Genomic DNA, 26,437 nt, shown 5'->3' with positions numbered 1-26,437 from the left:
ATTATAATTTTCTTTAAATAATAATTATAAATATAATTAAAAAATTATTTTAGTGTTATTTTTTTAAAATTATTTTTTATAATTATAAAAATAATTATAAAAATTTATTTTAATAAAAGTAATTATAAGAGAAAAAAATTATTTTAGTCTTAGATTTAATTTTTTTATGATGTATCAATATTTTATTTATAAATTAAATTTATGTTACTCTTAATCACTAAAATTAATGCCATTATAGAAACTCCCTATCATATAATACTAGAATGACACCATGTTAAGATGTATATATATTCTTGTATGGTCGAATGTGTTGCTATATTATTCACATAGCTCCGTGTATATATCTCAACCTATAGTAGTCATTATTTTTCGATAGTCAATATAATTTTGAGAAGGAAAAATAGTAAATATAATTCTCTGAATTTCGGTCATTGTAATTTAGGTTGTACGTTTCAGAGTATTTGTTGGATTTTTTTTCTCTTTTGTGAGGTCTAAGCTCAAATTTTTGGGGATGTATTCTTACATCCTAGTGTCACAACCCTAATTCAGTTTTTTGAGGTCTTTTGAGAGAAAGAGAGTAGCCACCAAAAGAAAGAAAGAAGGGGAAAAACAGAATTTTCGTTTTTGCCCAAAACAGTAAATTTCAAATGGCAGTTTCTCAATTGTTCACCGTTGGATCGGCTTAAAATTTAAACTACGTGTTTCTATCATCTTGTTCTTCATTCTGGTTGGTGGAGATGTTGATTGAAGATTTGCAGTAGGAGAAATTGGCTTCGCAAGAGAGAAATTAGGTTTCCCGTTTTTATACAGAGCAGCAATCTTGGAACGGCAGTTTCTCATTCTTTCACCGTTGGATCGACGTGAAATTGAACTGTAGATTCTTAACGTCTTGGTCTTCATTCTTGACGGTGGAAATTTTAATTGGAGGTCTGCAGAGGGAGAAATTAGCTTTAATAGTAGCTTTGTTTTTTGGGTATATTTCATCTTCTTGCTTCTTATTTGTGAGCTTTGGTGCTTTGAATTTTTGGCTGGTTATATGCACGTTTTTGTGCTTTGTTTGAGACTCTCTTGTACCTCATTTGATTATAGTGGAGCTATTTCATTGGTCTGGACGACCCGTGATTTTTACCTCTCATATTGAGGGAGTTTTCCACGTTAAAATCTTGGTGTGTTCTTGTTATTGCTTTACTTGTTATATTTGCTTCTTATAATTTCTGCCATATTATGTTGTGAGTGCTTCCATATTGTTCTTGTATTGGACATTTGTGTCATTTTCGCTGCTAGGCTCTTTCATACTGGTATCAGAGCCGATGATTAATCGGTCTGGTGGTTTTAAGGGGGTATTCAAGGTGAAGCATCGAAAGTCTTCCCAGCAAAGGTTGTCCGGGTGGCGTGTCCCGCGGTGTTTTGCGGCGGTGTGATGGACGAATACTTGTGGTGGTGGAGGAGCTAGAGGGGAGTTGATGCTTGATGTGGAGGCTCACACTTGAGGGGGAGATTGTTAGTGTTGCAAGTTTGAGGAGTGTTGAAGTTAGTCCCACATCAAAGAAAGCAAGAAAGAGTGAGGAGTTTATAAGATGAGAGACCCATTAACTTGACACCTTAAGGTTTTGAGTTGGATGTGGTGTCTTCTCATCTTATGTTCTCTCACTTGATTCCTCCTCGAAGTCTCCCCGGTGGTCGAAAGCTCTCCACAGTTGGCCCAACAACTGGCATTAGAGCTTGTTGGTATTTTTCTAGGCTTGTGATTTTGTGAACAATGGAAGCTAATACTAATACTAGTAGGATGATCACTCTTAATAGTCCTAATTATGATTTGTGGAAGTCAAAGATGGAAGATTTACTTTATGTCAAAAATTTTCATCAACCAATTTTTGGTACAGAGAAGCCTAATGATAAATCTGATGATGATTGGACTTTGTTGCATAGGCAAGTCTATGGATATATTAGGCAGTGGGTTAACGATAATGTGTTGAATCATATTATTGGAGAGACACATGCTCGGACCCTTTGGATTAAACTTGAACAGTTGTATGCTCGAAAAACTGGAAATAACAAGATTTTTTTGATCAAGCAGTTGTTGGCTTTGAAGTATATAGATAGGACATCAATGACATATCACTTGAATAATTTCCAAGGAATTATGAATCAGTTATCTTCCATGGGTATCAAATTTGATGAAGAGGTTCAAGGATTGTTACTTCTTGGCTCCTTACCAGACTCATGAGAAATTCTCAAAATGTCATTGTCCAATTCTGCTTCTGATGGTGTAATCTCTATAGATCTTGCTAAGAGTAGTATTTTGAATGAAGAGATGAGAAGAAAGTCACAAGGTACATCGACTACACATTCAGATGTTCTTGTTTCTGAGTTTAGGGGGAGAAGCAAAAGTCGAGGTGCTAAAGGTAGAGATAAAAGCAGAAGCAAGTCTCGAGGAAAGTATAAGAATATTGAGTGTCATCATTGTGGTAAAAAATGACATGTAAAGAAATTTTGTTGGCAGCTAAAGAAGGAGAAAGCCAAGGCAAGTAAAGGTAAGAGCACAAATAAAGATGATGGTAACAATGAAGACAAGGTTAATGTAACTCATGATGATTTTTTTGTTGTTGAGGAGTTTGAATCTGTTAACCTTGTTGATAATAGCACTAGTTGGATGATTGATAGCGGTGCTTCTATTCATGTTACATCTAGGAGGGATTTGTTTACGTCCTATACTCCTGGTGATTTTGGTGATGTGAAAATGGCTCATCAAGGTGTTGCAAAATGTGCTGGTGTTGGACAAGTTTGCTTAGAAACCCCCAACGGTACCAAGTTGACTTTGAAGCGTGTGAAACATGTTCCAGATATTCAGTTGAACTTACTTTTTATTGGTAAGTTGTGTGATAAAGACTTGGATAGCTCATTTTCTCGTGATAGTTGGAAGCTCACTAAGGGTTCCATAGTTGTTGCTAGAGGTACTCGACACTCTACTCTTTATTTAACTCAAGCAAAGATTGTGAAAGATGTTGTTAATGCTGCTGAGTTTGTTGATGAAACTGATTTATGGCATAAGAGATTATGTCATATGAGTGAGAAAGGCATAAATATGTTATCCAAGAGGAATATTTTGTCTGGTTGCAAGGTTGTTTTGCAAAAGTGCAATCATTGCTTTGTTGGAAAACAAAACAGGGTTTCTTTTAAGAGTCATCCACCTTCAAGGAAGCCGGAGATACTTGACTTGGTGCATTCTGATGTATGTGGGTCGATGAAGACAAGAACACTTGGAGGGTCTATCTATTTTGTAACCTTTATTGATGACCATTCTAGGAAATTATGGGTTTACACTTTGAAGACCAAAGATCAAGTTTTAAATGTGTTCAAGCAATTTCAAGCTTCTGTTGAAAGAGAAACTTGGAAGAAGTTGAAATGTATTCGTACTAACAATGGTGGTGAGTACTCAGGTCCATTTGATGCTTATTGTAAAGAGCATGGTATAAGACATCAGAAGACTCCTCCAAAGACTCCTCAGTTGAATGGCTTGGCTGAAACGATGAACAGAACATTGGTTGAAAGAGTTAGATGCTTGTTGTCATAATCTAGATTGGCAAAATCCTTTTGGGGTGAAGCTTTGAGCACTATTGTTCATATCTTGAACCGGACACCATGTGTTCCCTTGCAATTTGAAGTGCCAGAGAAGGTATGGTCAGGTAATGATGTTTCTTATGATCATTTAAGAGTCTTTGGATGTAAAGCTTTTGTTTATATTCCCAAAGATGAGAGATCTAAACTTGATATAAAGACTAGGCAGTGTATTTTTATTGGCTATGACATGGATGAGTTTGGTTATAGGTTTTATGATCCTGTTAGCAAGAAGGTGATTCGAAGTAGAGATATTGTCTTTGTTGAAGACCAAACATTGAAGGATGTTGATCATGCGGAGAAGCCAATAGTTCAGCCTAGTGATGATTTTTCTGACTTGGATATTATTCCCTCTATGTCTATGGTAGAAGATGGTAGAGTTGAAGCTCAAAATAATGAGCATGATACAAGTGCAGGTGAAGATGGAACAGTTGATCCGATACTTGATGAAGTTGGTGATGATGATCAAGATGAAGAACCAGCTTTGGAAATTCCTGCAAATGCACTCCAAAGGTCTACAAGAGAGAGGAAGCCTTCATCAAGATATTCTTCATATGAGTTTGTTTTGTTGACTGATGGGAAAAAACCTGAATTCTTTGGAGAGGCTGTTGAAGATGAAAGCAAAGTCAATGGCTTGAAGCTATGCAAGAAGAAATAAAGTCCTTGCTTGAGAATGATACCTATGAGTTAGTGAAGCTACAGAAGGGTATGCGTGTTTTGAAGAACAAATGGGTATTCAGAATCAAGAATGAAGAACACAATTTTAAGCCTCGGTATAAGGCTAGATTGGTTGTTAGAGGCTTTAGTCAGAGAAAAGATGTTGATTATGAGAAGATATTTTCTCCTGTTGTGAGGATGTCATCCATTCGTGCTGTGCTTGGATTAGCAGCGTCTCTTGATTTAGAGATTGAGCAAATAGATCTGAAGACAGCTTTTCTTCATGGTGATTTAGATAAGGAGATCTACATGGAGCAACTGGAGGGCTTTGTTGTTAAAGAAAAGGAAGATTTTGTGTGCAAGCTTAAGAAGAGTCTTTATGGGTTGAAGCAAGCTCCAAGACAGTGGTACAAGAAGTTTGAATCTGTTATATGGGAGCATGGTTACCGTAAGACAACTTCAGATCATTGTGTATTTGTGCAAAAATTTTCTGATGATGATTTTTTCATTCTTTTACTTTATGTGGATGATATTTTGATTATGGGCAAGAATGCTTTGAGGATTAATGAGTTGAAGAAACAGTTGAGCAAGTTCTTTGTTATGAAGGACTTGGGTCTTGCCAAACAAATTTTGGGCATGACTATTACTCGTTATAAAGATTCCAAGAAGCTTTATTTGTCACATGAGAAGTACATAAAGAAGGTGCTTCAAAGATTTGGCATGAATGATGCCAAATGTGTTGTTAGTTCTTTTGCTCCTCATTTTAAGTTGAGCACCAAGCAGTGTCCAACCACTGATGAGGAGAAACAAGTAATGGATGAAATTTCTTATGCCTCAGCTGTTGGAAGCTTGATGTATGCTATGGTGTGTACTAGACCAGACATTGCTCATGCGGTTGGTACTGTGAGTCTTTTTCTCTCAAATCTAGGTAAAGAACATTGGAATGCTATTAAATGGATTATGAGATATCTCAAAGCTACAACTAACTTGAGTTTGAGTTTTGGTGGTGAGAAACATTTGCTAGTTGACTTTACTAATACAAACATGGCAGGAGATATTGATTCTCGAAAGTCTACTTCAGGTTATTTGGTCAAGTTTGCAGGGGGAGCTATTTCATGGCAGTCAAGGCTACAAAAGTGCGTTGCACTTTCTACCACAGAGGCAGAGTTTATTGCAGCAACTGAAGTATGTAAAGAGTTGTTGTGGATGAAGAAGTTTCTTGCAGCACTTGGTTTCAAGCAAGACCGTTATGTGTTATATTGTGATAGCCAAAGTTCTATTCATCTTGCCAAGAATTCTACTTTTCATCCAAGATCTAAACATATTGATGTTAGGTATCACTGGATACGGGATGTGTTAGATTCCAAGTTGTTGAAACTTGAGAAAGTTCACACTGATGACAATGGTGCTGATATGATGACAAAAGCATTGTCAAGAGAAAAGTTTGAAACATGTTGTTCGATCGCCGGAATGGCGAGGGCCTCCACCTAGTCGAGAAAGGGGAGATTTGTTGGTTTTTTTTCTCTCCTTTGTGAGGCCCAAGCCCAAATTTTTGAGGGTGTATTCTTGAATCCTAGTGTCACAATCCTAATTCAGTTTTTTGAGGTGTTTTGAGAGAAAGAGAGTAGCCACCAAAAGAGAGAAAGAAGGGGGAAAACAGAATTCCCATTTTTGCCCAAAGCAGTAAATTTCAAATGGCAGTTTCTCAATTTTTCACCGTTGGATTGACTTGAAACTTAAACTACGTGTTCTTATCATTTTTTTCTTCATTCTGGTCGGTGGAGATGTTGATTGAAGAGTTGCAGTAGGAGAAATTGGCTTTGAAAGAGAGAAATTAGGTTTCCCATTTTTACACAGAGCAGCAATCTTGAAATAGCAGTTTCTCATTCTTTCACCGTTGGTCGATGTGAAATTTAAACTGTAGATTTTTAACATCTTGGTCTTAATTTTTGACGGTGGAGATTTTAATTGGAGGTCTGCAGAGGGAGAAATTAGCTTCAACATTAGCTCTGTTTTTTGGGTATATTTCATCTTCTTGTTTCTTATTTGTGAGCTTTGGTGCTTTGAAATTTTGGCTGGTTATATGCACGTTTTTGTGCTTTGTTTGAGACTCTCTTGTATCTCATTTGATTATAGTGGAGCTATTTCATTGGTCTGGACGACCCGTAATTTTTACCTCTCACATTAAGGGGGTTTTCCACGTTAAAATCTTGGTGTGTTCTTGTTAATGTTTTACTTGCTATATTTGCTTGTTATAATTGCTGTCATATTGTATTTTGAGTGCTTTCATATTGTTCTTGTGTTGGACATTTGTGTCATTTCCGCTGTTAGGTTCTTTTAGTATGGTGGCGAGTCGGATGATTTGTAAATAAAACCAGTTAATGAGTTATTTTTCTTTATTTTGAAAAAATAAGTGAAATTTCTCTTGAGTAATATAGTTATTCTTTTATATGTCTTATCTATTTTTGTTTTGGAGTTTAATAATTTTTTGATACGTTGATTGTATTAATTTTATACTATCAATAGATGTAAAAATTTTATAGTTATTTTTGTTTGCATGTCAATATGCAATTTAATGTAGCAGTAAACATTTTAACATTATTAGTATATCAACATTAGATTTATTTTGTAGACCATTTCAAACTTCTTTAATTCATGGTATATATGAAATTATACATTTAAAATTTAAGATCTATATTAAATTGTACCGGAACGAAAATTATGAGTTATTTGTGTTTTTAATTTCTGATTTTTATATTAAGAATAAAATATATTTTTTGTTTTTAATGTTTGTGATTTATTTTAAAAATACCTTTAAAACATTTAATTGTATCAATTTTGTTTTTAAAATATTGGAGATAAAATTGAAAATGTTTAAGAATATTTTTAAAACAAATTGAAAACGTTATAAATAAAATTGAATAAATAAAAAATATTAAAGACAAAATTGAATAAGATTAAACATTAAAAAATATTTTTTAAAAAATTATAAATCTTAAAAATAAAAATATATTTTATCCATATATTAATTGACTTATGAATGGTAGCTACACAATGCATAGTCACTTTTGTCACTACAAGAAGCATTTAATTAATAATTTCTCGTCGTATCAAGCTTTATAGAAAAGTCGAAGTTACATTTATACTGAAGAAAGAATAAAAATACATCAATTAGGGACTAAATTAAAGTACTAACTGAGATTAAAAAATTGCTCTGCAGATGAATGAGGAAGTTGAAAACTGGCCCTATGATTTTCCAGCTTCAGAGGATTTTCAAATTTCTAGCGAAAGGGGCAGTGTAAGTGGCACGTTACTAGTTAGAGACAGGTATATATATGTTTCAATAATTTCCACTGTGAATAGCAACTGAAGCTTTTAATTCGAAGGTATCTCAAAAATAAAATTGAAATATTTCAGGATGTTAAGTGACGATTTCATTGGAGCAAGAGGTGCATACGTAGGACTAGCACCACCTGGTGAAGCTGGATCATGGCAAAGAGAATGCAAGGTTTTATCTTCATATATATATATATATATACTTGCAATTATAGACAAAAATTTAAGGTGGAAACTCAGGTACAGTCGACTTTATATGAAGTTGATAACTGAGAGTCGTTATATGATTTGATTGATTTGATTAAATTTTCATTTAACAGCTCGGCTATTAACTTCACGTGAAATCGACTGCGCCTGAGTTTTCACCAAAATTTAATGCATCAACTTTAGATATAGGTTATTCATCAACTATTAATTGATTATTAGTTGAAAAAATGCATGTCATAATAAAATAATAGAAACAAATTAATATATGTAAATCAAATATATACTTCTATATGAATCCACATAACACTTGGGTACGTCCGTGCATTTATTATTAGATATGCCAAGGTTCGGTCTTGTAAAGATTTTTGAAACAGTATTTGTATATTTAAAAAATACAAAATGTTTTACTTTGTATTTTATAAATAAAAAATTATGCTCTTGTATTTTTAGTTTTGAAAAATTAAAAATGAAAAAAATCTATAAAAATCTTTTTAAAATTATTTTGAAAATTTCAAAGTTTATATATTATATTTATTTTTAGTCATTTTAAATGATAAAGTAATTTTATCAAACATAATTTTTATAATTTGTATTTTTATTGAAAATAATTGTTATGATTTTCGGAAAAACTTATTTTAATAAGTTATTTTTGAAAAGCCAAAACTTTAGCTTACGTGAGGTGTTTGGTCAGGGATACCAATTCTGGAGTATAGCAGATGATGATGGGTACTTCTCAATTGATAATATACGTAGTGGCGATTACAATATCTATGCATGGGTTCCAGGTTTCATTGGAGACTATCGGAGCAATTATCTCCTCACCATAACTCCAGGTTCTTCTTTAATTTCTTTTTCTAAATCTTATTATAACTACATTAAATGTAAATCAAAATTAGTCATTAATAATTAGTATGTTCTGTGAAGATAAAAAAATGACTATCTTATTCCCGTTTAGTTTATACTTAATTACTTAGATCTCTTTTTTTTTCGGGTATTTAACTATATTTTAATACCAAAAAGAAAATACCGTATACCTGATGTATGTTCACATGAGTAATGAGTTATATGTAGTTGTCACGATTGAAAGAAGGAAGAGAATTTTGAAATAATGTTGAAATTCTAACTCACTAAGTACTATGCATATTATGTTGAGAATTAAAAACAAAAAAAAAAGAAAAAAGAAACTTACAAAATATGCACATACAATAAAAGTTATTGTGCCATATTTGAATACGCTATTCGTTTTAGAGAAAAATGCATAATAATATTTTTGAAATCACTCTTCGTTTCGCTTCTATAAATAACGAAAGAATTTCCTTCATTTTTATATTAGTAAAAGATTGAGAATCAACTATTAATATTATAAGCATGAAACATGCAGGCTGTGACAAAAACATTAGTGACATTATTTTTGAGCCTCCAAGAGATGGTCCAACTTTATGGGAAATAGGAATTCCAGATCGTTCTGCTGCCGAGTTCTATGTTCCTGATCCCAATCCAAATTACATAAACAAGCTCTATATCGATCATCCAGATAAGTTAGTCTCTCTTCAATATTTTTTTTTCTTTTTTCTTTCTCATTCTCTTTAATTATTTCATCTCGTAAACTATTATTCTTTAATCAATGTTGTAGTGGAGTTCCACCAGAGCTTAGTTTGGAGGTAGGCCTAAATCAATTTAAAGCGAACAATACAAGGATCTAACAATATATGTTTATGGGGAAAAATTTTAAAAAGTATATTAAACATAATATAAATTTTCACAATTAAAAAATTAAATAACATTGACTAATTCAAAATAGATTCTCTATACTTATTCAATACAAAATTGTTAAGACATAATAACCGTACGTTTGGAATGATTTTTGAAAAGAATACTTATTTTCTATTTTAATAATTATTTTATTATTAGAAAAACTATGTTTTATTCGAATAGACTTTTACTTTCAATTATTAAAAGTAATTTTAGTTTTATTAGATGCAAAAGAATGAAAGAACTTTTTTTTAAGCAAACTATATAAAAGGAAATATTTACTTTTTTTTTGTTTTTTGTTTTTACGAACTCGTAAATATCACTCATATTTTTTGTTATGAGAAATGTGATGAACAAAAAACATATTAATAACACAAAAATAATAAGACTTTTTAAATAAGAGAAAATAATTTTAAAAATATAAAAATGATTTTAGATGTTTATGTTCTTTTTAATAAGTTTGGATTTTCTTTTGTTAGATTTTAGATTTTTTTTTATTAAATTTTAGATGTTATTTTTTAAAATACAAAAAAATCTAAAAACTAAAAAAAAATCTAAACATATTAAAAAAATCATTCAAAAACTTTGATTACATAACGAGATTGAAAACTGCAAGATTTCGGAAGTCTGCATTTGGGTTACATGATGGTGATAAAAGATTAGCATTTAATTATAGAATTTAATTTTAGTGCACTAATAGTGTAAAAGTAATTTTATATGTGTATTTAATTACGTAATATAATTATATCACATTAATAAAAATAATTATCTTTTATATTGACTGCATAAATAATCATTCAAAACGATGAATATGATTATATAATTGTATAAAATTTTTTATATTATCAGAGTGTATGAAAATTAAATTTTATATATATATACATGAAGAAAAAATTAGTATGATTAAATGATGATGATGATCGATTACTTCGATTTAAAGGGAATATACAAGTATATATGTATAGGGAAAATTAGGATTGAAGGAAAAATTAAATTTGACATGGGAAAAAAAATAAGAATATAAATATAATTATTGATAATTGTAAATGATATTTTTATAATGAAAATAATCAAAATTTTCCTTTGTTTCTATTTCTTTAAAAGAAATGTATTATTGTTTCTTTTAAGAAAAAGCAACAATTTACTTTTTTTTTTTAAGTGAAAGTAACATTTTTAAAATGTAGCCAAACATATTTAAAATCTAATAAAAGTATTCTATTTACAAAAAATTCAAAAAAAAATGCAAACAAACACCATATATTGTGACCAAAGAGAAGTTTCTTTTTTCTCTTTTTTATTTTTTTTTCCCCCTTCTCAACCACTTTATTAGTGGTAAAGATATTTTAAATTTTGAGTGACTATTTAACAGGTTTAGGCAATACGGCCTGTGGGAAAGATATTCAGAGTTATACCCAAGGGAAGATTTAATTTATACTGTTGGTGTCAGTGATTACAGCAAAGATTGGTTCTTTGCACATGTCACCAGGTACATATATATAGAAGTGATTTCTATGAATAAATTAACCTATGGTGTTTCATGATGAAAGAAGAATGCATGTAGGAAGAAAGATGATGGCACTTACCAAGGCACTACATGGCAAATTAAGTTCGATCTTGCTCATGTGGAGGCAGGTGGAACCTATAAGCTGCGATTGGCTCTTGCAAGTGCAAATGTCTCTGAATTACAGGTTTGGAATATTTTTTTTAAAAAACTTTAATTACTTTCTTAATTTTTATAGATTCACCACATTTTCAATTAGATCTTTGTAATTTGACTTTATAATTAAATTTTTATATTAGATAAAACATTTTAATTAGATTATTTTTAGAAAAAATCCTATCCTATTCGTGGGTTGAGAATGTCTCAACCCTAACCTACTCGTTCTTAACCCGCGGATACCCGACTCTATCCGCAGGTTACAAAAAATATTAAATTATCAATTAATGATCTTCTTTTAGTGGTTAAGAATTTTTTGCATTTAGTGAGAGGTCTTTAATTCAACATCCACTTAAAATATATTTTTATATAAGTATATAACATATACATATATAGAGTGCGGGTTGGTCAGGTAGGGTTGAGGCTCAACCCGCACCCTACCCAACCCGCATGAGAACTCTACCCGCATCCTACTCTATCCGCTGCAGATCGGGTTGGCAACCCTAACCAACCAGGTGGGGTCGGATTGAGTACCTGCGGGTAGAGTACATATTGCCACCCCTAGTTGATGGAAGGATCGGAGATTCACCGATCTTAGTGATGATGTGATCCGACCTTTGAAGCGGCGGCGGTAGTACCTACAATGACACTCCAACGCTTAAATCAAAATGGGTTTAAGAGGTACAGGTTTAGAATGTGTAACGTACCTGATAGAGTTTTTGGCTCCCTTTATATAGTTTGTCTTATCATCTTATCTTATCTGTTAGCTAAGATAAGTGAGATATTTGAAATTGAACGTTAGTTAGTGATTCTCGGTCCTCTGACCTGTTGGACCGTAAGGATAGTTTGGGCTCAAGAGTCGAGTCATCGTTGGACCGTCTGGGGCCCTAGATGTCAGGTCTGGAACAGTTGCCCCCAGAACGTGAGAACATGCTGGTATAGTCTCATTGCTGATGTTGGTGAGCTCGGTTCTGCAGATCCATAGTTTTGGGAGTTCGGGAGTTCGTTGTTAGAGTGCGGGGACATCCTTGCATCTGTTCGTTGCATTTCCCAGTGGTAAGATTCGTCCATTATGTTTTTCGAGGTGTAATTATAATGCTTAGTGGGAATGAGAGAGGTTTTTGTTTCTTTTTCAAATTTTCCCCTCATCTCTCTGTATTTTCATTTAAAACATTGGGAGGTTTGATTTTCTTCTTGTAACTGCTTCCTTCTTTTTCTACATTTTTCTACTGGATTTCGTTTTTCTATCTGCACGCTCTTTGCTCGTTGTTCCTTGGGTTGGTTGCTGAGGCTCTGCGGTGCTGCATTTCCATGCGTCCATGCCACTTTTCCTTTTCCTTCGATTTCTGAAAACAGGTTAGCGTCCTTTATCTTGCTTTTGTGATTACGTGCACTGTTTTGCCTTTGTCTCTTCCTTTTTGTAAGGTTTTCTTCGTGCTATAGTAGTAAGAAAAGGGGGGTGCCATTATTTTGCTATTTTTGTATAGCTTTATAAGTTTGGTAGACTTTGGCATAGGACTGGTGTTCTCTATTTCTGGCGAGTTAGCTGACCGTGGTGCCCCCTTTAGTTATAAGTATGGTTCGATGGAGGACAGTTTAGAAAAACCCGAGTCTGATTTTTACGGTTAGGGGCATACCGAATCTTTGCCATTGGGTGACTTCTGATGTTTCAGGTACGCTTTCTAGGCTGAGTGAGGGGGTCGTGTGTGGTGGAGGCGAGGCGAAGCGTCACTATGAGCTCGTGCTCGCCGATGAGAACAAGAGGGTATGCTACTTTAATTTGGATTCTCACCAAGTTCCCGATTGGATGTGGGTTCATGAACCTCTCTGTTCACTAAGTTGGGAATTTGGCTACCCTTCTCCGAATGTCCCTTCTGAATAAGGTTTCTGCAGCACTTTCTCAGTTGCATTCAAATAGCTAGGTGGCCATTTGAACGTTTGAGCTAGTTTGTGAGTTCTTAGAAATTCTGGCTCGGGTTAAGATCTTATTCTTCTTTCTTTGTATGAGTCCGCATAAGGAAGGAAAACATCGAAAGGGCTATATCTCTCTTCGAGCTCAGCCAAATCGTTGATTCCTCAATTTGTTTGAGGATTCGTTCCACGGGTTTAAGGCGGAGTATTGCAAGGTCCGCCTGGCCCAGGGTCACCTTCCGTTTTGGTTGGCCCTAGAGGTTGAGCGCCGAATTGCCACTTATTGGAATTTCCATGCGAAGGCTTCGTATCTTACCTGGATAACTTATAAAGGGCTGTCTCCCGAGAACAAAGATATTGCCGATGCTTTGTTGGAGATTTTTTGGGATAAACCATTGAATCCTCGCAAAGTTGTGGGGGATCCCGATGCGGGTATATCTTATGTGGGTGGGTTTTCCCCTTGCTCTGAGTTTCCAAGTTTGTGACGTCGTTTTATTTCCATGTTTATAACTTGTGATTTTTTGCTTTGTTTTCTAGTTGAGATGACTGGTAGACAGACAACTTTGGTGAGGTTTGAAGGCTACTTTTATTCGCGATTCCGAGAGTGGGGTGATGGGGCTTTGCCGTCAACTCCTTAACCTGCTTCTCGGTCGGGTTTGCAAATGGTATCTCAGGAGGTGGTTGCTGCTGGGGCCACAAGTGCCGATGTCGAAGTCGTGGAGATCTCGGTCCCTCAATCCGATAAGAAGCGGAAGAGGCCGGTCAAGGAGAATAGTAGGAAAACTTTCGAAGAGGAAGTGGGATTTACTTCCGTGATGGATAAGGGTTTTGATGCTCCGGCCTTCATTGACTAGCACCTTCTCCTCTATTCAGCAACCATTGTTTGGAAGGCGGAGCCAATGCTGTCCCAGGTGCTTCTCTTGGATGGCAAGTTCCGTCATTCTCAGGTGGAGGTCGCCAAGCTGAAGAAGCAATTAGAGGATGCTGAGACCGCCCGTCTGAAGACTACAAAGGATGAGGAAGCCAGCTCGGAGATTATGCGTCTCTCAGAGCTAGAGACCTCGCTTGTTTCTCAGGTTGGTTAGGAACAAAAGTGGGCTACCAAAGCTGAGTTGGGAGCCGCTTCAGTTCATGCCGGGTAGAGTCTTTGAAGGCCGAGGTCGTTCAGCTGAAGAAGGACAAAGAGGGCCTACTTGCTAATGCTAAGGATACTATCTCAGCAACCGAGGAGGCTATGAAAGCTATGGTCCAGGTATTGGCTCCCGATGTTGATGTGTCTGTCATGGGGGCCTTCCGAACCGTGAAAGAGGCGAAGATTGTTGACTTAGAGTAGTTTTTATTTTGTGCTTTTTGTAAAAAAAATTCGAAGTTTGTAAACTATTTGTTCGGCATATGCATTGCTTTTGGTCGGCCTTTCCTAGGTTGTTCGTTTGTGAACTATGTTTTGGGCCTCTTAATGGGCTGAATTTGCGCTTTTTGGGATATCCGTTTTGTTGGTCTCGGGGGTGATCGGTTTCCGAAGTGGCCGTTTTGTTCGTACCATTTTGCTTTGGTAAAAATGTGAAAGATCAAGATAGTCTTAAACGAATAACTTTTTTATTAAAGGTTGGGTCTCGTTAAAACCTCCTGTTGTTTGTTTGGGTAGAAAAGAGTACTCGAGAAAATAAATAAACATGATAATGGAAATAACAAAAACAAAAGAAATACAAAATCTGTAAATAAACCTTTTAAACTTTGCTAAAGTTATTAACTCGGTAGAGTTTGCTATGAGTAGTAGCACCATATGTTCACAGCATTCCATGACCTTGGTATTTCGGTGCCATTGAGTCGTTCCAGTTTTTATGCTCCCTTCTCGATTACAGCCCTAACTCGGTAGGGCCCTTCCCAATATCATTGCTCCCTTCTCGATTACAGCCCTAACTCAGTTTATGGGAGGACCAATATCATTGCACCGTAAGACTAGATTTTCTGGGTTGAAATCATGCTTTAACATGTCTCAGATATATCTTAGACTCACCCTTTGTTTCAAAGTGAGTTCTCGTAGGTGGACTATGCGTCTATCCTCATCCACGAGATCCCGTTTTGTGACTTTGTCGTGTCCTCTGAAGGTCCTTCAAGGGCTGGGTTCTCCGACCTCAACAGGAATAATGGCTTCTAGGCTGTATGTTAGCTTGAAGGAGGTCTCCTCGGTCGAGCTCTAGCATGATGTTCGGTGCGACCAGAGTATAGAACTGAGTTCATCAGCCCAAAGTCCCTTGGCTTCGTCTAGCTTTTCCTTGAGCCCTTTTAGGATAATCTTGTTGGTCGCCTCTACTTGACCATTGGTTTGCGGGTGCTCCACCGAGCTAAATTTTTTATGAGATGCCGAGTCTTTCCGAGAATTCTCTGAAGCCTTTATCCGCAAATTGGGTCCATTATCTGAGATCACAATCTCTGGGATCCTAAATCAGGTTATGACTTGTCTCCAAAAGAACTTTCAGCATAGAATGGTCGTGATTGTGGCCAATGCTTCAACCTCGATCCACTTGGTGTAGTAATCAATAGCCACCATGAGAAATTTGAGTTGCCCGAGAGCCGTCGAGTAAAGGTCCACGAGGTCGATTCCCCAGGTTAATAAAGGGCATTCTATCGTTATTGTGGTAAGTTAGTATGGGGCCTCTTGGTGGAGGTCGGTGTGCACTTGGCATTGTCTGCAACTTTTGACTAGTTGAAGGGCATCTTTGATGATGATAGACCAGAAGTAACCAACTCGGATAACTTTCTAGGTCAAGGTCTTGCCTCGATATGGTGGCCGTAACATCTTTCATGAATTTCATGAAGTATGTAGTCTGTTTGTCCGGGATCTATGCTCTTGAGGAGGAATTGAGACAGTCCCTTCTTATATAACTGCCCTACTATTGTGGTGTATTTTGCAACCTCCCGTTTCAAACATTTTTCCTATTTCGGGTCTTTGGGTAGGTCTCTAGTGATGAGGTACTTGAGGGTTGGTAGAGTCCATGAGTGCTAGGTGGACAATGGTAGGTTTGTCGAGTAGGTGGACACGTTGGTAAGTGTTTTTACGACTTTTTGGATTATTGTTCAGTTTCCCAAGAATGACTTGGTGCTCACCAGCTTTGAGAGCAGGTTGCCTTTCACATTCCTTTCTCTGTGAATGTGGTGGATAGACACTCCACCGAATTCGGTAATTGGCTCCTTGACCTTGGATAGGTACTATTGTAGCAGGGGATCACGTGTTTGGTAGTCCCCGTTTATTTGGGAACTAACTATCTGGGAGTGACTGCAAACCTCCAGTGTCTTTGCATCGACATCGTTAGCCATTGTTAATCCAGCTAAGATAGTTTCGTACTCTACTTGATTGTTGGATATTGAAAATTCTTACCAAATTGACTGTTCGATAGTAATCCTATTCTCATTTTCTGATATTATTCCTGCTCCATCGAAGCTGTTGTTCGACGAGCCATCGACATGGAGTTTCCACAGTTTGGGAGCTTCGCTTCCCGGGATCATCTTGGCGATGAAATTCGACATGGCCTGAGCCTTGATCACATTTCCGATTTCAAACAAGATTTCATACTTGGATAGTTTAGTCAAATGAGAAATCATTCACCCTGCCAAGCCTAGCTTTTGAAGTACTTGCTTAACGACTTGGTCTATTCGGGCCACGATAGGGTGGCTTTGGAAGTATTGTCGAAGCCGTCAAGACACCGTGAGTAGGGCATAGGCAAGCTTCTCAAGCTGGAAATACGCATCTTAGCGTTCTGGAATACTTTACTTATGAAGTATATTGACCCATTGTGTTTCTTGTTCGTCTTCCTGGATCAGTGCCGATGCTAAAGCTTCTTCTATTATGGAAAGGTAAAGGTATAATGTTTCTCCCGCTTTGGGCTTCGAGAGTACGAGAACTTCCGCTAACATTTTTTTGAAATGTTGGAAGGCCTCTACATATTCGGGTTTCCACTTAAAACTTTTACCCTTTGTCATAAGTCTAAAGAAGGGAAGAGCCTTCTAAGCCGAGGCTCTAAGAAAACAGAAGAGGGTGCCTAGTCGTCCGGTCAGCCTTTGGATGTCTTTGAGATTTGCAGAACTGCTCATCTCGAAAATGGTCAGATACTTTTTCGGGTTGGCCTCCACTCCCCGTTGTATGATCATGAAGCCAGAAATTTTCCTGCTTTTATTTCGACTGCACACTTTGCCGGGTTGAGACGTATCCGGTGTTTCCTCAGAATTTCCAAGATGAGTTTGAGATCGCCAATAAGCTCTTCGCTTGTTTCCATTTTAGCTAGCATGTCATCAATGTTAACCTCCAATTTTGTTTCTGGGAGGTCTTTGAAGATCTTCATGACGAGTGTCTGGTATGTGGTACCCGTATTTTTTAGTACGAATGGCATGACTATGTAACAGTATGTACCTTCGGGGGGTTACAAATGCCATTTTTTCCTCACCCGGCTTGTGCATGGGTATATGGTTGTAACCTAAGCAGGCATCCATGAAACTGAGGTACTCTTGTCTGGATGTGGCATCCACCAGGTCGTCGATATTTGGTAAGAGAAATGTGTCTTTTGGACAAGCTTTGTTCAAGTTTGTGTAGTCAATGCACATTCGTCACTTGCTGTTACTTTTCTTACCAACACGACATTTTCCAGCCAGGTCGCATATGGTAGTTCCCAGATGAAGCTAGCTTCGAGTAAGCTCTTAACTAGCTTTTTAACTTAGTTTGCCCGGCCAGAGGACAACTTTCTTCTCCTCTGGGCTACCGGCTTGGCTTTGGGGTCTACGGCTGGGGTGTTCGAATCCAAATCGATACAAATTAAACTGCTCATCCAATCTAATCCAAAATAAAAACCAATTAAAATCACACTAATTTGGATTTGATTGGATTCTAATTTTTCAAATTGCATGGATCGAATCGGATTTCGGATATACTCTTCAAAACCGATCCAATCCAATCCAAACCGCACAATGTGTTATAATATTTTCAATTTGTTATACGCTTTTATATTATTCATATATTATTATTATTTATAAATATCTTATGTTCAAAATGAGATTTATTTATTTATTTTAGCTTTCCTATAATTTTATTTCTATTGTTATTCTATTGTTGGTTTTTTAAGATATTGTTGAGACTTGTTGTGTCATTGTTGTTTATTTAAAATTTGATGTTTAGAATTGTTATGTATATTTATTTTTTTAATTAATAAAATCACAAATCCAATCCTTTCCAAACTGCTTAAAATTGGATCAAATTGAATTAGATTCTTTTTAAAAAATCATCTAATCAAAACCGCACCACAAGTAAAATTGGTGTTTGGATCGGATGAGTTTTTTACTCAAAACTGATTTAAACCACACTGCGAACATCCCTATCTACAGCTAGTTGGTGAGACATCAAGTTTGGGTCTATTCCTGGTATGTCAGCAGGAGTGAAGGCGAAAAGTTCTCTGTTTTCCTTTAGCAGTTTAAGGAGTTCCCCTTTTAGGTTGAAGGGAAGATTCATGCTGATGAAGGTGAACTCGCCCTTGATCTGCCCTATTTGTAGTTTCTCCATGTCTCCCTCCAGTTCTGGTCGAGGCTGGTCGTCTTGTCAGGCATCCAGGTCGGCTAGGAAAATTTCCGCTGCATTGCGAGACCATTTTTGGAGTGTTAGGCTTGTGTTGTCGCATTCCACTGCGACTTCCCTGTCGCCATGTATGGTTCCTATGGTTCCGTCATCAACCTGGAACCTCATGATAAGCAATTCGGTGAATATGGTGACAGAGAGGTCATTGATTGTCTTCCTCCCTAGGATGATGTTGTAAGTCATGGAGTCCTTTAGAACCACGAACTCGTAAAGTATGGTTTTCTTCTGGCTGCCAGTTCCATTGGTGATTGGTTGCACTATGGAACCGTCTGGTTTGAGAAAATTATCTCAGAGTCCGGTTACTCCATTATGGTGACTTTGTAGATTTTCGTTTTGAAATCCTAACTTATCAAAGGATCCCCTAAAGAGGATGTTGGAATCGGCTCCCATGTCCACCAGTATGCGCTTTGCTAACTCAGTTTCGACTCTAGCAGAAATAACGAAGGGGGCATCTTCTACTGAGGTGCCATTCTGGCAATCCTTGGAGGAGAATGTTATTGTCAGTGGGAGGGAGGAAGCCTTTTTCCATCTTTTACAGCTAGCACTTGGAGATCCTTTTTTAATGCGGATTTGGATTTTTCAGATGCATATTTTCTGGTGATGACATTTACTATTATGGTTGGGTCAGTCTCCGGGCTTTCATGATGTGCCGGTCACACCGTTCTAGGATTTTGTCCTTCCCGTCCTGGTGACTTCTCCTTTTCGACCCTCCTAGCCTGTTCAATAATTTTGGCGAACTCAGGGAGTTTTCCGTCTCGAATGGCATGTATGAGAGCATCTTTGAGGTCGAAGCAATCTTGGATTTTGTATTCGTATCCTCTATGATAGTCGCAGTATAGGCTTTTATTGCCTCTTGTGCACTGATTCAGTTGTCTGGCCTTTGGGAGGATGTCTCCCTCTACTATCTGGTGGTAGATTTTGGTGATTGGGGCCAACATAGGAGTATATTTCGTGAACTTTCCCACTTTAGGCGGCCGATTGAGGGCAGTGGTTTTGAGATGTTCTTTTGGGGCTTCTTAGAACGATGGGTTATTCAGTGAGGCTGTGTGCCCATGGTTCCATTTATTGGATGCCACAACTTGGCACACTTCTTTGTCGTTCCGTTGCTACGTTCTGGATTTCGTGCATGGTCTAGACCTGTTTGGTTGTGAGGTGCTTTCAAAAATTTTCATTCATCAGTCCATTGGTCAAGCACAATTTGGCTACCGAGTCTGCCGTCGACCTCCAAACACTCATCGTTGAAGTTGTCTAGGTATTTCCTTATGGGTTTGTCCAGTCGTTGAGTGACTCTGAGTAGGGTGATGTCGCCTTCGCAATTTGTGTAGTAAATTGTGCCATGAATTTTTTGGAGATGTTGTCGAAGCAGGATATTGATCCGTTCGGGAGGGCGTTAAACCACTTAATTATTGGACCAGCTACTATCACCGGGAAGGGCTTGCATCGAACTACATCGACTGCTCTCTCTAGGTTCATCCTGGCCACAAAGGTCATTAAGTGCTCCTAAGGGTCCATGGTGTCATCATACTTCATGTCTGTTGGTTTGTAGAAACCTATTGGTAGCTTGGCCTTTAGGACTTTCTCGATGAATGTTGTAGCTCCCATTATTACGTGTTCGCTCTTTCTTCTCTTGGAATCTCTCTGGTGTCTCCTTTCATCATCTTCATGGTGGAATTTGGTTTCTCGAGATCTGCTGCGGTTCTAGCGCCTGCCGTGATGTCGGCTTGGCGATATCTCGTTCCTTTTCTCTCGTCGCGACACGGTTTGAGAGATCGCTTCAGTCGTGCATTCTAGCTGGTATCATTCTTTAGAGGCGACCCGACCTTCTAGGTCTATACCCGTTGGTGTAGCTCTTGAATTATTCGGTTTGCATGTCCTCCCAGACCGTCGATTGATCTGGCCTTGCCAAATCGGCGGTCGTTTTCTTGTGGCTATTGCTTGCTACGGGTTGGCTGGGCATGACGACACTGGTTACCCTCCCGTGGGTCGGGGGTAGTCATCGTTCTGTGGTTTATGCGCTGAGGGGATGTTTGTGGGTTTGGTTTGTGGTGGTGGTTTGAAAACTGTTCTTCGTGTTATCCGTCATGCTACCAAGGTTTCGCAAGTCCCCACAGACGGTGCCAATGTACAAGAATTGCCTTGGACGGGTTGATGGAAGGATCAGGGATCCGCTGATCTTGGTGATGACATAATTGGACTTTTGGAGCGGCGGTGGGTAGTACCTGCAAAGACACTTTGACGCTTAAGTTAGAATGGGTCTAAGAGGCATAGCTTAGGGGTGTGTAACATAGCTAAGGGAGCTTTTGACTCCATATATATAATTTGTTTTGTTATCTTATCTTATCTGTTAGCTAAGATAAGAGAGATATTTGAATTTAAATGTTAATTAGTAATTTCCGATCCTTTAGCCTATTTGGACCGTAAGGACGGTTTGGACTCAAGAGTCGGGTTATCGTTAGACCATTTGGACCCGGACGACAAGTCAAAACAAGAACTGTTACAAAAATTTAATTTTTCAAAATGACTTTTATTACTTAAATTGCTAAGAAAGATTAATGTTATTTAAAAATAAGAACTAAATTTTCTTATAAAGATATATCCTTAATTATTATATTTATTTATTTTTCATAATGTTTATATCAATGATTTTTATTTTTTATGAAATTTTAGTCATTTTTATAATTATTTATTTTTCTCATTTAGGTCTTCCATCCTTTTTTCCTGTTTATTTCGGTTTCTTCTTTTCTTCACCTCATGGAAGAGATCTGAATAACAAATTCAAAATTTACATTAAGAGAACATATCATTTCATTGTTCACTTTTTTCCAAATTAATAGTTAATTGTTGGCAAAATATAATTAGAACCAACAGGCTGATTAGTAATTTCGTGACATACAACACAAATAGAATAGGACACACTCTTCAAGACAACATGATCAAGAATATTGGTTATATATCAAAATGCGGACTACCTAAATGTTGAACTGAACACCAATGGAGACAAAATTTATGCAGTAACTACTTAGGTAAATTAATCAAGCATGAACTATAATAAAAATGTTTATATTTAAACCGTATGATGTTTAGAATTTATGGAAAATTAAGCTAAGTTATTCCCTCCAGATCACTGAACACTGACAATACTAAAAAACCTCATTTAACATTTTGACTCTACAATAAATAAATAAAGTAGAGTTTAAAATTATTCAATACAATATTTGAATAATAATTATATTTCGATCCTAAGGTGAAAGAGAAACAATTCTTTTCCCACCAAACATATCCAGTTTCTTTCTTTCTAGTCTCTGTATCTCTCTCTGCACCCTTGTCTATTTATTTATTTATTAAATAGTAATAACTAAATGATAAAGTAAGAAACCTATTCAACTTTTTTTCTTTAGAATTGATATAATTTTTTTTACTTCCTTTCGACTTTAGCTAGCCAGCTAAATCTTTTTTCTTTTATTTATCACACATATTTAACTAAGCTAGCGAAATTTTCTGCATAATTATTTTTTAAAATATAATCATAAAAAATTATTTTTGTAAATTCAAATAATTGAATCTATAATCTTTGGATTTAATATAATATTTTTATTATCTTAACTGAATTTAAATTTGTTATAATTATTTATATTTAATTTGTAAAAAATAAATTAATAGACATATTAATACTTATTAATAAACTTTTTAAAAAAAAGCTATAACCTTTCTTATTCTACTTTAAGCTAATTGAATTCTAATAAATTCTACTTTAATTTAGAATCTTACATTTTTTTAAATATTTTTAAATTTTTCTAATATTGAGATTTTAATATTTAAATTGTTTTGTATAAAACTAGGGATATAATATAACTCTTTGCAAATATATAAACTCTTAAATGTATCAAGAAATAGATTTTAGAGTTTAATTTTGATACACTGATATTGTAAAGTTTTTTACACAATCGTGTAATCATATCCGTTCTTTTGGATGACTATTCACGTAGTCAATATGAAAGGTAGTTATTTTTACTAATATGTCATTACGTAATAAAATTTACGTATAAAACTACTTTACACTGATAGTATATCAAAACTAAATTTATAATTTTTAAGTTTACATTAATTATAAGGAATTATATTGTTATTAAATTTGAACTTCAAAAAAAAAAAATTATAATTAATGTTCATCAATAGACAATAAACACTACAAATACATCATATGTACCAACTACTATATATAAAAAAATTTATTCTCCTAGTCAACTCATCATGCATGTCAATTTGTACAAAATATAATGTAAAATTAATATAATTTTAGATAAAAATAAATTTTAATATTAAATTTAAACTTTAAAAAATTGCACATATATATTTATTTTTTTAAAGCACATAATAATATTTATTTCTTAAATTTTTGTACATAAATCACATATATAACTTTTTAAGCCAATATGAATCAATTGTGTGAAAAAAATTGGTATTATTTATACTTTAATTTTATACATTATATTTTTAAAATTTAAATAGATTTTTCTAATATTTAGATTTTAATATGTAAAATTATTTATCTAATTTACATATACATTTAATACATATGGATATAAAACTAAATATTTTTGTAAACGTTGCAGTCTGTTGCAATTTACATGTTGAAGTTATTTTTTCATAAATTGTTATTGTCTCTAGCAGTTTATATAATTTTAGCTAATTTTCACATAAATCTCTATATTTTATAGTAGTTTATGTATAAATTTTGAAACATCTACACTCTGGAGAAATTTATATAGAGTAAGTAAAAGATCGAAATGAAAATTATTTAAAAAATATTGAATGAAATTGAATAATTTTAGCCTGCACTTTATTTATTTATATAATTTACCCTTCTTATATATGTACCATTTTGTACAGAATATGAAGGATAGATTTATAAATTTAAATTCTAAACAATGAATTTTTTTCTTTATATATACTTTAATTAAAAATGATCCTTAAAGTTTATTGTATGGGGAAAAAGGAGAATGCTAATCTTCACTTTTTTTAGAGTGAAGAGTGAAAGTTATTAGTGCTACAACCTATAAATTTAACTCTTAGAGAGCGAAGATTGAATGCTGCTAGGTTTATTATTAGAGAAAAAAAATTATAAAATAGTGAATGCTTTCGACTTCCATTCTATATGTATGTCTCATCCCTTATTATAAGTATTAATGTATTATTCTTTTGGAATTTAAAGGTTAGAGTGAATGATGAAAAGCAAGATCCTCCACTATTTACAACCGGGGTTATTGGAAACGACAATGCAATAGCTAGACATGGAATTCATGGACTATACTGGCTATTCAACATTGATGTGCTTGCCCATCAATTATTGGAAGGAAACAATACCATTTATCTAACTCAGGCCATCGCTACAGGCCCCTTTCAGGGAATAATGTATGACTATATTCGTTTTGAGTGTCCCAATTCTTCTTCTGTAAAAGAAATTCAGGTTTAGTTGCCGTTCAGGTTCAAATGATTTAATCTATATCTTGACATTTCTAATATGTATACATTAGTGACAATAATTACTATTCACAATTTCCCACCCTCAATGACTTACTGTATTTTAAGTTAACATACAAGTCATCACAGTTAATGAACACATCGAGAATGGGTTAAGACTTACAAGAGTATTTTTTAAATGTATTTCTCTAAAAATTAATTTTTCCATACTCTATATTCAATAATATTAAAAATACATTCACCAATTTAATATATATATATATATAATACATTTCTTCTTTTTATTATGTATATGGTCTCCCTCTTTACATTACAAAAAAAAAAGCTAAATATTTAGATTTATCGTCGAAAAATAAATAAAATTTGATGATAATTAAGTTACCGTCAAAAGAAATCGGATGGTATAAACCTCGTCGGTAAATAGTTATCGTCGGATTTTTTGTCCAACGGTAATTATCGTCAGAGTCTGCGACAGATTACTTATCCAAAAAACCTTTTGGTTCCCGTCGAATTTTTCCGATGATAATGTTGACGCCACAATATGTTGTTTCCTGCATTATGACCATCGAATAATTTTCTCGATAAATCCGATGGTAATGTCAATTTTAAAAAAAATGTGACCCAATTTTTAAAATTTTTTATTTAAATTTATTTTTCACACAATTAATGGTCAATTTATCAATAATAGAAACCAATTATGTAATATTAAATATCAAATGCTCAAATAAGTTAAAAGTTAAATAAATCAAATAAATACAATGAAACAATAAAACGAAATTAAAGTCATAATCACTAAAGATTCATGTAGTCTTCGTCATTGTTCCCGTGGTCTTGTTGAGGCGTGCAAAAGGCGGTAATGTCTGTGCGTCACCAGCAGCACTGCTACCACCAGCAAGGATGATGTCAGCGGTGCGTATCTGAGCCTAGTACACCTCCATCTAAGCCTCTATCCACTGAGCCGCTCCAGCTGCTCCCTCCACTCCAGCCTGTGGTCATTTGTGTCCGCCACGTGTGTGAGGATCTCCTGATACCTCTCCCGATAATCAATCAGCTCCTACGCCTGCTCGTGAAGGTTGCGGATGAGTTCCTACACCTGCAGCCTCAAATCAATGCCTTCCTCGGGGTCGACAGCTCAATTGATGATAGAGGCGGATGATGGCCTCAACGTGGAGGTGTGGAGGTGCAGAGGTTGCTGGCGAAGAATGACCTTAGTCCGTATACGCAGTTCTTGTACAGCACTAAGGCCGGATTGATGACTGAAGCAGCAAAGCCATCGACATCCTCCCCACTTTGCTGAAATTGCTGAGTCGCAGCCTCTAGTTTCTGTGTGTAAGACTTATGTGTAACACATGTTATTATGATTAGTACAACAATTATAAATTTAATCTCTAATTTTTTATCACAATATCAGATGTTTACTCATGTAAGGATCCTAAGACCGCTGATCAGCAAATCTTTTTTTCTTCAAAGTGTGGGTGTACTTCAACGTCTCTGCCAATGCCGTATCGTGATCCAACGACTTCGACTACACATGTTGCATTATGTCAAAGAATATAACTAAACTAATAACAAAATTAAAGAAGCTACATACCAGCCTGGCCTTAGTCTTCATGAAGGCCGCTGAGCCGCAGGTATACTTAGACGACCTGGTCGATGCCATGTTAGTTCTATTTGTGAGATGCTGATGCCTAATCCCCTCATCGGTCTCCCAGTTAACTAACAAAGCCTTCTTGATTTTTGGCCAGAACCAGGTCGTGAGGTGCTCGTGCCCCTCATGAACATCTTCCAGCATCTGTTGCAGTTGCTGACCCATTTGATGGTCATATATCTTCCTGATGAAGGCATCGTGTTCAGCATCCCATATAAAGTTCAGTTGTACAAAGAAATTTTAAAATTAGTTAATCAAAATAGAAGATATAAGCTAGTTAAGAAGATTTGAAACTAAAAAATATTAATTACCGCCCATTTCTAAAACCATCACTCTCTGGTCTCAGATGGGATATTCTTGTAGCTTGGCTATGGATGGTGGTATATCAACTTGATGATGTTGGTCATCTCCTGAGTACATGTGTTATTTGACGCAAATTATCAACAATTCACAAACAAACTAATATGGCAATATAAATTAAAACTTCAGAAGTAAATAACCATAATATATAGAGATTTTTTCAGAAATTTTGGTAGAGTTTCATCTATAA

General features: G+C 35.4%; 1 protein-coding gene across 3 annotated transcripts in view; it reads left to right on the top strand.

Annotated features, from left to right (window-relative positions):
* LOC107459393 (probable rhamnogalacturonate lyase B) overlaps nt 1-24,314 on the top strand; it is a 29,075-nt gene extending 4,761 nt beyond the window's left edge. Inside the window, exons 9-15 of one of the 3 annotated variants that reach the window (XM_016077620.3) lie at nt 7,496-7,602; nt 7,693-7,783; nt 8,510-8,651; nt 9,200-9,356; nt 10,940-11,056; nt 11,132-11,258; nt 23,971-24,314. In XM_016077620.3, the coding sequence (XP_015933106.1) occupies nt 7,496-7,602; nt 7,693-7,783; nt 8,510-8,651; nt 9,200-9,356; nt 10,940-11,056; nt 11,132-11,258; nt 23,971-24,231 (1,002 nt within the window). In that variant the 3' untranslated portion in view covers nt 24,232-24,314. Of the gene's footprint in view, nt 1-7,495; nt 7,603-7,692; nt 7,784-8,509; nt 8,652-9,199; nt 9,357-10,939; nt 11,057-11,120; nt 11,259-23,970 lie in introns of all 3 variants that reach the window. The other 2 variants (XM_052252152.1, XM_052252150.1) reach the window with 2 other exon arrangements.
* Nucleotides 24,315-26,437: the final 2,123 nt, after the last annotated feature.

This window comes from Arachis duranensis, chromosome 7 (assembly GCF_000817695.3).
Source record: "Arachis duranensis cultivar V14167 chromosome 7, aradu.V14167.gnm2.J7QH, whole genome shotgun sequence".
Lineage (NCBI taxonomy): Eukaryota > Viridiplantae > Streptophyta > Magnoliopsida > Fabales > Fabaceae > Arachis > Arachis duranensis.
The sequence above is the reverse complement of the archived record's forward strand: the minus strand, read 5'-3'. Positions and strand labels throughout refer to the sequence as shown.